Source organism: Ammodytes marinus, assembly GCF_949987685.1.
Source record: "Ammodytes marinus genome assembly, chromosome: 12".
NCBI classification, from domain to species: Eukaryota; Metazoa; Chordata; class Actinopteri; order Uranoscopiformes; family Ammodytidae; genus Ammodytes; species Ammodytes marinus.
In genome coordinates, this window is record NC_137216.1 from 24,925,813 (window position 1) to 24,939,434 (window position 13,622).

Here is a 13,622-nt window from a genome sequence, read left to right on the forward strand (position 1 = left end):
CAGGAAAAAGATTTAGGATTTCCCATCACATGTTATGATATACACATCATAAAAATACACGTATGCCCAACTACGTCCGGTCGTAATTTTTGGTGTTGAAATCAGCAATTTTTTTTTTGTAATTCTGACCCTCAATCGAGTAGGCAGTTGAAGTTATGTCACATCAAATGAGCCTCCAAGTGAAAATAACTAGCAACGCAACTCATATAAGCAAAAGGCATGTTCAAGGCGCGAGAAAGTCAAAGTATGTCCCAATTGCATGCCTACTGCATTCAAATTACATACTATTTATGGTCAGCTGTAGTATAGTAAAAAATAAATTGTATGCGATTTGGAACGTGGGGTCAGTGTAGTCCACATTTATCCCTGGAGTCACCTGAAAAAAATCACTCATTCATGACACATTGCATATTCACCTGAAACAGATAAAAACACTTTATTTCACTGATTATTCATAGGGACTGAAAGGGAGAAGGGCATATTGTGATTTTAACCCTCCTGTCTGCATGTTTCAGTCACCATCAACCATCGTTGCTTGAACATTCTGCTGCAGGCACCACGTTAAAAGAGAGAATACTGGACTGTACACACAGGGGGTGGGGAGGGAGAGGGGGGGCAATAAAAACTGCCACAGCCAGTCCGGCAATACTGCAAGGCCACCATGGGCTAGACTCACACACAACTGAATTGAGTATAAGTCCATGTACAGTTCCAAAGTCAGAACACTTTGCTGACCTCTTTGTTGTATTTTCTGAAAAAAGGAAAACCGTGCAGAAATGTTTTCAGTTTTTTAAATAATTTGAGTCTCTTTTGTTGTCCAATGTCCTTCTGGAAAAAGGTCAAGTTTTTTTTTCTTCTTTTTTTCTTTTGTTCAGAGTTCAGACCAGACGTCTTTTGTTAAAATAAATATCACAGAAGAATAGAATGTCCTGCTGGCAGCGGGTGTGCCAACGTCAGCATCACAGGATAGAGGAGAGAGGGCCATCCATCAACCGACCTCAAACCCCCCCTCCCCCCCACCAACCCAGAAGCCCCCATGTCTGGAGGCAGAGAAAAAAAACAAGGAGCAAGGGCGCACTCTTGTTCAAAACTCAAAAGGTCGTCATCATCTCACACGCAGCCGTGACATCATCCACTCCAGGCCCTGGCACAACCTGCAGGTAAACAAGACGTTGGAAGTGTCAGTGTACAGGAACAGGGATGTGGAAGACAGGGGGAAAGGAAATGCAGAAAGACAGGCATTAAGAGAACATGTATATGTACTGTATTAGAACAAAGTAAAAAGGAACACTTTTAAATACGCTACATAAATGCACATGTGTGATAAGGTGGAGTATGCAATTCTGGAGAATGCTTGTGGTTTAAATAATTGTCAAAATCAGTGAATATCTCTTCATGATCTGTTAGCTGTCCATACGGTGTGCGCACTGAAAAAAGTGTTAATATAAGCCTAGGCTCTGTAAACAGGTATGTTGCTAGCTATGATGGGCCCCCTTTATTTACATACCAGTTTACAGAGCCTGGGCTGTGAATTAACACCGGAGCTTTTCTCAGCATGCACACAGTTCAGACAGGTAGTAGAACAAGAGAAGATATTCACTGATTTTGATCAAATTTGATCATTTTGACAGCAAGGGTTTCCCAGAATCACTGACTCCGTCATTTTTACAGTCTAATATGACGAGTAGTAAATGCAGTGCTCACCCCTCCCCAGTGAGGGCGCAGCAGGCCTGGATGTGCCACTGGTGGTCTTTGACAGAGGTAAGCTGAAGGCTGGTGGAGATTTCGGCCACAGACATGCAACCTTTCACATCCTGCTTGTTGGCAAATATCAACAGCCCCGCCTTTCTTAAATCCTGGAGGGCGGATTAATGAAAATCAAAATAAGCCATGGGTAAAGAAATGTAGACTCTAATAAGAAGACAACACACAGAGTTACAGATGAAAAATCAGTAACTAGTGCCTGAACTAATGTGTTCAATTTAACTTTAATCATAATAAAGACTATATACCTCTTTTGTGAAAGAGTTTTTAAAATGTATTTCATGTTTTTTTTCCTAAACATTAATCTTTGCTAAAAGTGATATAACGATTAGGTTGAGAGTTGAATTTTACTCCCATGTTTGAACACATTAAATCTACTATCAGAAAACATTAGGATCTCATATTATTGTGTAAATAATAGTGTAATGTTTTGTATTGAAAGAGCTGCTAATCATTTTGAGAGTGACAGAAAGTCACATGCATTTTCAAATGTGTCTAAACAACCCAGGTTGTGACTCTAACTTTGCTGCAAATGTGGTTCATATAATGATGTGAAGCATTAAGCATTCTTTGCATCAGCTGTTTTATATCTTTGTTTGTAAGTTTGTTTATTATGCCAAAAACATCCTAAAAGAACTATTCTAATTTTAAACAATACTCACTTCATGTCCTAGCATTCTGTACAGTTCCTCTTTGGTGACAGAGATCCTTTCCCTGTCTGTGCTGTCGACCACCACAATGACAAACTATTTAGGGAAGAAAGAGAAAAATACTGGACAGTTGGCATAGCAATATAATGGTACATTCATTCGTTTTCTGCAGACATTCAAGAGTATTTAGAAAAATTACAAATTAACACTTGTGGGTTTAAAAAATCTCATGCCGATAAATCATCCGACAGTATATATATTTTTAATAAGAACAATCTTGATGTGATCCCTGGGATTTTTTTCTGTTTGTGTGACCAAGATAGATAGATACTAAGAAATGTTCTAGTGAACAAATCTACTTGTGTTCTCTAGTCAGTAGAAACATATGATGGTTATATTCATTTTTTGTACAGTCATTTCTTGTGACTTAAGGGCAAACACATAACCAATATGATATTAATATAATTCATAAAAATATACTCATTATAAATATGACTAAATAATACTGGCTGATATATTGGCATGTCCAATTGATCAATCTATCTCTAGTACTTGCTATCATAGCTCTACCTATTTTAGTTGGATGCCAAAGGAAGCAACACAATTCTTTTTAATTAGCAGTCAGTCAACATAACTTGCTCTTACCTCTGTGTTTGTGTAGTATGTATTCCACGATGACCTAAGGGACTCCTGGCCCCCGATGTCCCACATCAGGAAATGGGTGTTGTTGACCACAATCTCCTCCACGTTGCTCCCAATTGTAGGAGAGGTGTGTACCACCTCATTCATAGAACTATAAACATACAAACATAATTTTATTGATAAGAAAATTGAAAAAATTCAAGCAACATTAACAAAGTGACCTTTTGGATACTTACAACTGGTAAAGAATTGTGGTCTTTCCGGCATTGTCCAGGCCCACAATAATAACTTTGTGTTCTGAAAGACAAAAAAACAGACACTTACAAAGAATTCACAAAGGCAACAGTGACATCAATGTATGGGCCAAGGGCTGGTGACAGACTGATATATGACTTTTATGTAAATGATGCCAACTGTAATCTGTTTATAAGATGTCCTTTCATGTGGAACTGCATTGAGAAATTCAAACAACAGCCCTTTTTGTGTTGAGCATCATTCCCCCAGTAGCTAATTGTGTAGCTTCACGCATCTAGCATAATGTAGACATTGTGGTGCAAAGAACAGTGTACGTTCACAGCTACAGAAGATGAGTTGGTGGGTGGTCTTAAGCAAGCTTGTACAAACAGACTGAATAATATACTTATATGTCTTTATTTAAAAGGTGGAGTCAGCGATTCTGGAGAAAGTTTGTTGGCAAAATAACTTTTTATATCTATATATCAATCTCCTCACACCAACCATCCAATACGGGCAAAAACTTAATAACATAATTGGTTTCGGAAATGTTTTTACATTACATTAAGAACTAAAAAAATCCGAACGTTATTGGCAGTTATTATGTCATCGACCACGACTAGTATTATAACATCATTGGCTGATACAAGCCCTATAGTAAGTATAAAGACAGGATAAAGGTCAAAAGCGCGAGGGATCAACGTTTCTTTCCGAACATACATAACTTAATGTTGTGCATTGTGTTCCCATCCTGTGACAACACATAGGACACATGAGGAACACAGACTGGGTTGTTTTTAGCTCTGGTCAAATGGATAATCAAGAGAAACTAGAGCATGACGGAGATCAAGCCCACATCCTATCTACACTTCTCTTTTTCAATACATGTTTTTTAAAGTATGGCTTATCAGATTTACCTTCGGTTTTACGGAAAAGCCGTGCATCACAAAAAAACACATAAAAGGGCATGCACACTAGGAATGCATTAGGTCTCCTGCTGATAATAACTGCCTTGCAGCCCTAAAATTTACTTCTGAATTAGCTTTTAAGTATCAAAACGCTACTTTATACAGTCTGTATAGTTGTTATTTTGAAGAGTAGATGTGTAAAATGATTTCAAAATTTCAAATGTCTGGCAAAATCTAACTTTCCAAACCGTTTTTTTCTTTTTTTGCCAAAATATTTAACTTATAATTAAAGGATTGTAAGTCTGCCTTTCAAAAATGTGGCCTAACTACAACTGCTTTTGTTAACTTTCTCATTCAGCAACATAAAAGGCCCAAAGTGTGTTCACAAGTCTGGTACATAACGTCATTGGCCGCGTTTCCCAGAATCCCAAAGAGCCTCTTTGGGCAGAGTTCTTCTTTGGAGCGCACTTAAGAACGCTGTGAAAGAAGAATGCGTTTCCCAGATTCCTTCTTAGCGAAAGTAGTACTTTCACTAAGATGGAACTGTACGACGGAGCTGACCCACTCTTTCAACCTTCTTAGCGACCAAATCGTCAGTGATCATGCCGCGTAGGGAAATTTATTTCCTCCACTTTTCGAAATAATAAAACAATGCTCAATGCGGACCTGGCGCAATAAACATAAACTAATAGAGAATTTTTTTTTTAATGAATTACAGGTTTACGTTTTCCACACACAAGAGTTTATAGTACTACACATAAAAAAACATCAACAACCCTGTGGCATTTCACAGATATCAAGGAAACAGATTGAATTGAATTCAGCTGAACCTCATTGAGAGCGGATCCACCTGCTACTCTATATAAAGGCGTTGCCAAAGTCCGCGCGTGTGAGAAACCATGGCTGCAATACAGCAAATTCTCGCTGCCAACCAGCCGCGTCGCCGTGCGCGAAGCCAGACGGTTTACATTAACGCCTACGTGCGTCAGAACTTCTCCCCACTGGACATGCTGTCAGACCAGGCCGTCCAGGCAAAGTACCGGCTGCCCCGTGCGGAGATCCAACGACTAATAACTCTGGTGTCTCCACACATCCAGAGAGCAACCCGCTGCAATTTTGCCCTCAGCCCGGAGGTGCAGCTCCTGGCTGCTCTGCGTTTTTACGCAGTGGGGAGCTTCCTGGAGGTGGTGGGGGACGGCACCGGCCTCAGCAAGGCATCGGTGTCACGGAGTGTGGCAGCTGTGACACCAATTCTCCTGCGCCATGCCCGGACCCATATCAAGATGGCCACCACACGGGACGAGGTCCGCATGGTCCACCAAGGGTTCCACGCAGTGGCTGGGATCCCCCGGGTGATCGGTCTGGTAGATGGCACCCTTATTCCAATCCACAATCCCTCCCTGGTGGATCCGTGCTGGATTGGTCGCAAGCACTACGCGGCCATAAACACGCAGGTGGTGGTGGATCACAATGGCCTCATCACTGACATCGTCGCCAGGTGGCCAGGCAGCACTCACGACAGTTTCATGTGGGCCAACTCAGCTGTGGGGCAGAAGGCTGGCAGAGGAGTGTTTGGCCGGGGCATCATCCTAGGGGACAGTGGCTACCCTCTCCGGAGTTACCTCGTCACGCCGGTAACCAACCCAGCAACACCACAGGAGGAGAGATTCAATGAGGCCCACACAAGCACCAGGACGAAGATCGAACGGGTGTTTGGCATTTGGAAGTCCCGCTTCAGGTGCATTCATCGTTCGTCGGGGGGGCTGCGCTTGTCACCAATCAAGTGTTGCCAAGTGATTGTTGTCACCGCCATGCTGCACAACATTGCAGTGCGCGTTGGCGCAGATGAGCCGCCTCCTGTTGAAGAGCAACATTCAGAGGACGAAGCCCCGAACCCCGCCCCCCGCAATGTGCGAGCAGTACTGCATCAGGCCGGAGCCCAGACCAGACAGGAACTTATCCACCTCTTCTGAGGTCCAACAACCCCAGCCCCTACCCCTTCACCACAAGTCGCCAAGCACTGATCACTAATAAACCCACAACCATAAACCCACAACCATAAACCCACAACCATAAACCCACAACCATAAACCCACAACCACTGTCAGGCCTGAAGGCTGAAATAAATAAACAGAACCAGCAGATGTAGGCTACATGTAACGTCCTGCACACTGATTAATTGCTTCAGTGTCCGGGTGCTTTACCTGAAAGTATGGCACTGGATTGTTAAGGAAATATTGTTGCATACAGTATGTGGGAGTATAGTGCCCACATTTCTGAGGTGACCATGTAACAAGTGGGAAATTAGCGCAAAACATGCTGTGCTGAAAGGGCGCACAATACGCACATGTCATGAACCTACGCTTAGATAAATTACAAATTGCCTGGGACTTTTTGTTGCTATTTGACACCCTCATTTCAATGCAAAATGATCCACACAATACATGGTTGAAAAGGAAACCAAAGTAGTTTATTGAAACCATATGATGGGGGGGGGGGGGGCTCCGCGCTGCATTTACTGCTGGGCCTCTGCATCACCTGCAATGAAGGGAGATTGATTAGTGAAATTGAACGGGATACATTGGGTAATGCAGATAAAACATTGAAATACCCATACCTGAATCCTGGGGAAAGATGATTGGCACCGAGATGGAGGGACGGTTGAACTGGGCCTCTGCAAGCGCCAGCTGTCTCCGGTGCAGCTCCAACCTCTCCTGCTTCATCCGGACCACCTCTTCCTGCAGGGCAGTTTGTCTTTGGAGGTGGCCCTCCATCCCCCGCAGCACCTCCAGCTTCTCCCTCTCCAGGCGCACCAGCGTCTCACTGCAGGTGCAGGTTGTTATCGCGGGCCGCCATCGTGAGCCTCCACGCATACGGACACCGGGCCCTGCTGGTTGGCGCGCAGGGACAGGCCATGGTTGTTGGGGGTCGTCCTCTCCTGGTGGCGTGCACGTCCCTGCTCTGCTCCCGGATGGCTCCTCTTCATCCTCACTTAATGAGAGCCCCTCGTCCCCCAGCACATCGATGCCCCCACTAATGCCTTCAGAGGCCGTCTTCCCGATAATTGAGAGGACTTTCTCCTCGTCGGGAGTGAGGGTCGTCCCACCCGGTGCTCCACCACCCGTGCCCATGGCTTCGCTCCTCACCTTGGCACTCTTCCTCTTAGTCTGGCTCTGGAACTCCTGCCACTTCTTTCGGATAGCGCCCCAGTCACGCAGACCACATGGGCTGGAGGGGGACATCTTTTGGGCTATGGCCTTCCAAACATGGTTCTTGACGGTGATATTTTTTTTGCCCTTTGTTCCCCCGAATAAGATATCCTGGTGCTGCCAGACCTCGTCCACCAAGACGCCCATCTCCTCTGCGGTAAACGCCGGTGCCCGCTTGCTTCTTTTGACGCCGGTTCTTTCCATTCTCACATATGTGTGCCTATATCCACGGGGGTATATATGCGCTAATGGGCCTGATTACTACTTGGATACACCTGTTGGCACACACACACACACACACACACTCGCACCCACACAAACGCTACATACTTAAACTAATTGAACCTGTGCGGGGGACCACGGGGCGCTGTGTGTGACTTATGCGCTGATAAAGAGGTGGGTGATCGATTTGCCTGGCATCGATTTATTCAGTTTCAGCACGACCGCGGTGGACAGCTCCCACCAAAGTACTTCTTTCGATGCTTCTTTCGCTTCATCTTACGGCTCTCCAAAGAAGGGACTTAAGAAGCCATCTGGGAAACACCCGTATCTTAACGCTCCTTCTTTGGCGAACCCTTCTTTCTTTGGCGAACCCTTCTTTCGACCCTTCTTTGGCCCCAAAGAACGATCGCATCTGGGAAACGCGGCCATTGTCAAGAGGTAGTTGTCAGCCAACTCATTATGAAGTTACTAGGTTTGAAAGAGGTTTGGTCAAACACACAATGTATAGATGTCACCTTGAATCTTAATGATGAATGGATACTTCCTAACAAATCACAGCACCAGTCTGTTGATTGAGACAGACTGGCTGGTTTGGAGCTTAGCATACCGCTAGTCCGCTACGCCTTTTTCCACTCATATGTGAATATTCAAAAATGCAAGAATGAAGAAATGGACAGCAATTCACTCTGGACGTTAACACATTGAGACATTGAAAATAAATGTAACACAAAATAGATGTGCTGCCTCATAATGTATCTTTATTGGATTGTAAAAGGAAAATGCCAACAAATATATTTTTTAACCATGTAACTGGATCGCTTAATAAATAGCCACACTTCTTATGAATTACAAAGCTCCGGCTCCTTTACTGTGTGGAATACATCATAAAATGCAGTGGGAATTAAATTGTCTGTGAACCTTGACAAATAGTATATTTACTGCTGGGTAAAACTTGATATACAGTACATTTACCGCAAACGGTTACTATCAGCTACAGTAGCTGTTACAAGAAAAACTGAAACCTCACTCAAGCTGAGGAAGTTAAAACAGCTGCAAACAGATTTGCACAAGATCAAAATGTGTGTCTCTTATCTACGCATCTCCACCATGTTGAACTTAAACAAAACAGCTGTGGAGGAGAGGAGCAATGCTATTTCAGCAAAAAAAAATTGGCTCCTGCAATCAGCAAACATAACAGACTGCGTGCATAGCCATAACACACAGCTTGTGTTTGGTGCTTTGAGGTCACAACTCTGCTGTGAGCAACTGGAAGAGGCATAGAGCATGAAGATCTTGTCTAGAATAAAAAGGTCATGCAGGTGCCAGCAGCATTCTAACTGAACCGAACTGTTCTTCAAATGTGGGCGGGCCGCGTCTGCAATGGGTTTCCTCCACACAATCCAAAGAAAGTCTCCAACTAATGACTTATATCAAGATTCTGCCAATGATGTTCTCCACCCAAGTGTTTTGTTTTAGAAATGCCTAAATATACGTATAAATGCCCACTGTTGTGTGTGACCAAGTACAAAACCCAATAAAAGTAAATGTATTATCAAAAATGAAAAACAAAAAACTCAGATATCAAAAACCCGGAAAATCATCACATCCTAAAATGATGATTAACTATCAAAGTTGGTTGACTGTTTCATTGTTTGTCAATCAAGTTGACAAATTGACAAATAGCAAAGTTATTCCAACTATGTATAACAGAAAATACTGTATCGGCACACTCAAGGTTAATGTTATGTTAATTTACTGATAGTGATAGGCAACTGAATTCTTCTTTGTTTTAACTTTATATTTGTTTTCCATATTTTGACAACAATACAGACAGTAATGCAACAATATATCTCTACTTTTATTATTTGAGTTCTAATGTTGAGTGAGCAAACCGCTAAAAACATTTCTGTCTGCTGCATTATACAATTTGGTGTGCAAAAAGAGAAGTTATATTGGACCTAGTTTACAGCGACCCTGTTCACAGTGACAGCGTAGCCCACAGTGTAAATGCCCATGTGATCGACAAAAGTGGGAAGTAAAACTTGTAGTTATGCCAGTTATTTAAGACGCCGTGGCAAGTGTTACCTGCATTCCTGTCACTACACTAGTCAGGTGATGACATAATAGTGATTCACTCTGAAGTCATTCATTGATCCTTATTGGACCGTGCATATCTGCTGATGTGGCTGACTACAGCGTGCTCTCCCTGTGTGTGTAACCATCACTTGTCATAATAAATACCGGTCAACCTGGCTGAACGCTGCCTGGACCATAGGCTATCCACCTAGGTAGTCATGTTATAAAGGGATCCCAACGACCTATATGTTACACTGTTTCAAGAATACTAGATGTGGAGCGACTTGGTTTCAACTCCCTCCCTCCATCCGCTCAAAGCATAAATAATATAACACTGAGTGAATGCAGAAAAACGACACCAGTTAATGGATGAAATAACAACAATAATGTTATATAAACGCGGTCTAAACGCGTTGTAATTGTATACACATTCACAGTTTATGACGTGATAATTTAACAAATTAAACTGTCATGTGTAGAAAGCTGTTACCCAGGCTGCTGTGAACGGAGCAGTCCTGTCTTTCCAAGCGGGCCTTCTATCTCGGACCACCCAGCCCCCTTTAGCTCCCACGCCTTCGACAGTTTCACGGCACCTTTCTTACCTTGGTGATTGAAAAGCCTCCATAGCTTTGTGAATAGTATTCCCATGGCTGTCGGTGAGGTTTCTTCGATGCCAGCTTGTAAGAATCCGCCGTGACTTACTGTAGCTAGCCAGCGTTGATGCTATTCAGCGCTATCAACTTTACCCAGATAGCAAGCTAGCTAACTACACAAACGAAGAGCTGTCAGAGCCTTTACGTAAAAACGCCATACTTGTATGACTTTTTCAAATGTATGTCGCTCCTCTTGAGCAGTAAATTCAAGCCGTGACGGCTAATGTAATACAAAAACCAAAACCAAAACGATAGCCACTGTGGCTAGCTGCTTGGTATCAGCTGGCTGTACGCTGCGCTAGTTAGCTGTCAATCTTGCGCATGCGTATTTGCACTGCCCTGTTGATACCACAATCTATGGTTGATACACATTGAACTCATGGATTGAACAGAATAAAAAGGATACCATTACAGCTAATATAGCCTATTTCTATATTAGAAATAGGCTACATTATTAATTCATCCGTTACCGCAGAAACATAATATAAGATTACGTATGCATATATTATCAACAATATTAGGCTACATTGTATTATTATTATTATTATTATTATTATTATTGTCAAATTGTTATTTCCCATTTTTAAATGTTATAATATTGAACTATTATATTGATAGAGCAGAACTGAGATGATATGTCAATTAACTTAGTAATAATTTTCCAACAGATGTATTTTATTTATTTGCAAATATGTTTGATGATCAATCATTTGTTAAAGCAAAAAATGTCCCAACAATTAAAATATTTATTGAGAAAATGTTATATCATGGTTTTGAGATGCTCATCTTATATTGAAAATAATGAATAATAATTGTATGTTTTTGAACAAATGAACAGAGGCAATGGTACAACAGCATTAGGGCAGTTTATTTCATTACAATTGTAAAATGACACAGTGCACACAAACTTCTAATCAATGCATCATTCTCTCACAGGCAGTATTCAAATTGTTTAAATTGTTGCTCCAGGGTTTTGAAATAACAAGAATAAAAGCTACTGTATATGGCAGATAAGAACAGAAGTCTCCTTGTCCATCTTCCTTTTCCAGAATCACTGAAGCACAATAAGATCTCTGCCATATGAATAAATAAATAAATCTAACTAAATTCAAGAATTTTTCATGAAATATTAGATACAATGATAAGTCTTCAAAAGATTATTATATATATTAATCATGTATTTGCCAGCAGCACACAAGTAAATTTATCAGATTTAAAAAAAATGCAGGGGCCTGCTCTACATTTCCATGAAAGGAAAAGATATTGTGACAAATGCAGGTGCTTTCAGATCATTCACAAGGAGTCTTTAATGAAAATCAAATTGAATCGATTAAAAAGCTATAGTGTATGGGAAAGTGAATCTGTTAAATTGCCAATTGATGAAAATGTTACTTTACTTTTTATGAATAAATCATTTATTTGTATAAATAAAATATTGTAATAATACAATGCGATGTAGGGGGAGTTACCCTTTGTGGACGGTGTAGGCCTATGCAAGGCTTTGAAAGAATAATAAGTGGAATGTGAAACCTTAGCTAAATTAAGGTTTATCTTTCAATTATTTTGACTGTATTTACACATGGAAGCCCTCAATATAAGTCACGCTAAAGTCCAATTCTGTCTATTCCTCACGATGTCCTTCCAAACTCATGAGGGAAAACAACAGTTGATAAATGCATGGCACATGAAAAACATGCTTGCATGACCATTCTAGTAACTCTAGTGTTCCTTTCCTCATATAAATAGTATTTTTTGTAACAACTAAATCATAACAATCCCTTTACAATTTAAAACATAACGCTCGGAATCAGATCCCCCATCAGATGGGTATAATAATAATAACATAAACGCTACATGTGTCAGCACACTCATTCCTGAGGTTTGGAGCTTTGAAATGTACCAGTATATGCATGTTTTTTTTTATATATTTATGTCTTGATATGGTGAATGACAAAACAAAAGGCATTAAGAAAGAAAGTGAAAGAGTGGCCACAGACCAGAGAGCTACTGTATGAACCCTGAAGAGAACACCACAACACCATCCATGTCACTTCAATAAACTGATGTGTAAAAACTCTGGATTCGGGAACAGGCTTTCACAGGATTTAATACACTCACATCGAGGACGGTGGCAAAAAAACATTTGCGGAGCTTTAAAGATGCATTCTACTCTGCTTCTACCAGCTCCTGTATGCAAAAAAAGATTCTGTGCTGATCATCTTGCTGTTTGGCACTGACTTGAGGCAGGTATAGTGACCTGTCCAGTAGTCCTACCTGCATGCTACAGTAACAGCTGAGATGGCTGGGAGGGACTCCAGAAGTGCATATACGTCGCACACTACTACCTAGCTAGTGAACTTCACTCACAAGCCACATCTGGGGCATATTCAGACCAGGTCCAGCTTTGTTTAGCTTTCCCTTTTAAAACAAAACGTATCTGCTCTTGTGCTACAATCGTATCCAGTCACCTTCCCTTGTTCACATCAAAGAAAGAGCAGAGAATCTTAATTTTTTTTGACGTTCAAAATGCCCATTTGGCTGAAAAATGAGATATACTACACATCAATACGAGGTTGTTACAGTCCAAATGAGTGTAGTATTTTCATCACATTACAGCAAAAAGCTTCCTCATCTCTTGTGTCCATGCCGGTTGATTAGAGAAAGACAAGTACACTTTGTTTAGTTTTTTACAGCTCAAAGCCGGTCCCTGGAGTCCTGGCTGTAACCTCCCGGGGATCCTCTGTTACGGTGGGGCTTGTATGAATCCTGGTAGGGGTCCTGGAAGTCCTCCTCCACCAGAGGGGAGTGGTCCCTGCTGTGCTGTGAGCCCGAGGAGAGGCGGTTGTGATTTTTGCGCGCCCGTTCGTTGTGGTAGTTCTCGTCGGCGGGCATCAGGCTGCAACGTTCAACAGGCGAGTGGTCCGTGGTGTGGTTGCTGTTGCGGTTTCTTTGAGCCTGTTTGATAAGAGAGGAAATACTTGTTGTAGTGTTTGGCCTGTTAAACGTTCGACACAACAGCTTAGCAGAATATACACAGTATGACTTTGCATGATTCATGATGTTAGACGTGATACGACATTGGCAAAAGGCTCGTAAAAAGGTTCAGAAATGAGATCTAATATAAAATGTAAACACCTGTTTATAAAAGCATCTCAATTTAATACAATAGTAATAATGTTCTAAGAACTTAAAAGCCTAAATGTTCTTAAATATACGGTATCTGCCACATGTCTTGGGGAAATCTTAATAAAAACTGAAGTTGCT

At 41.7% G+C, this 13,622-nt stretch overlaps 2 protein-coding genes across 6 annotated transcripts in view; both read right to left on the bottom strand.

The window, feature by feature from the left end:
- Nucleotides 1-411: 411 nt before the first annotated feature.
- arl5a (ADP-ribosylation factor-like 5A) lies at nucleotides 412-10,646 on the bottom strand. The gene is made up of 6 exons (XM_080038574.1): nucleotides 10,308-10,646; nucleotides 3,293-3,353; nucleotides 3,060-3,207; nucleotides 2,427-2,510; nucleotides 1,705-1,856; nucleotides 412-1,154 (listed from the first exon to the last, which is right to left on the bottom strand). Exons 1-6 carry the CDS (start codon nucleotides 10,351-10,353, stop codon nucleotides 1,106-1,108), a joined length of 540 nt encoding a protein of 179 aa, XP_079894700.1. The 5' UTR covers nucleotides 10,354-10,646; the 3' UTR covers nucleotides 412-1,105.
- Nucleotides 10,647-13,052: 2,406 nt separating this feature from the next.
- cacnb4a (calcium channel, voltage-dependent, beta 4a subunit) overlaps nucleotides 13,053-13,622 on the bottom strand; it is a gene marked incomplete at both ends in the record, with an annotated part of 29,335 nt that continues 28,765 nt past the window's right edge. For all 5 annotated transcript variants that reach the window (XM_080038627.1, XM_080038628.1, XM_080038626.1 and 2 more), the window contains one exon: nucleotides 13,053-13,313. In XM_080038627.1, coding sequence (XP_079894753.1) covers nucleotides 13,053-13,313 — 261 coding nt within the window. The remainder of the gene's footprint in view (nucleotides 13,314-13,622) is intronic.

What these genes read in the sequence shown, in the direction of transcription:
- arl5a (XM_080038574.1), bottom strand. Translation starts at nt 10,353, where the DNA reads ATGGGAATACTATTCACAAAGCTATGGAGGCTTTTCAATCACCAAG. An exon ending in GAGGCTTTTCAATCACCAAG is followed by an intron (nt 3,354 to 10,307) that starts GTAAGAAAGGTG and finishes TTTGTCTTTCAG; the next exon opens with AACACAAAGTTATTATTGTG. An exon ending in ACAGAATGCTAGGACATGAA is followed by an intron (nt 1,857 to 2,426) that starts GTGAGTATTGTT and finishes TCCGCCCTCCAG; the next exon opens with GATTTAAGAAAGGCGGGGCT.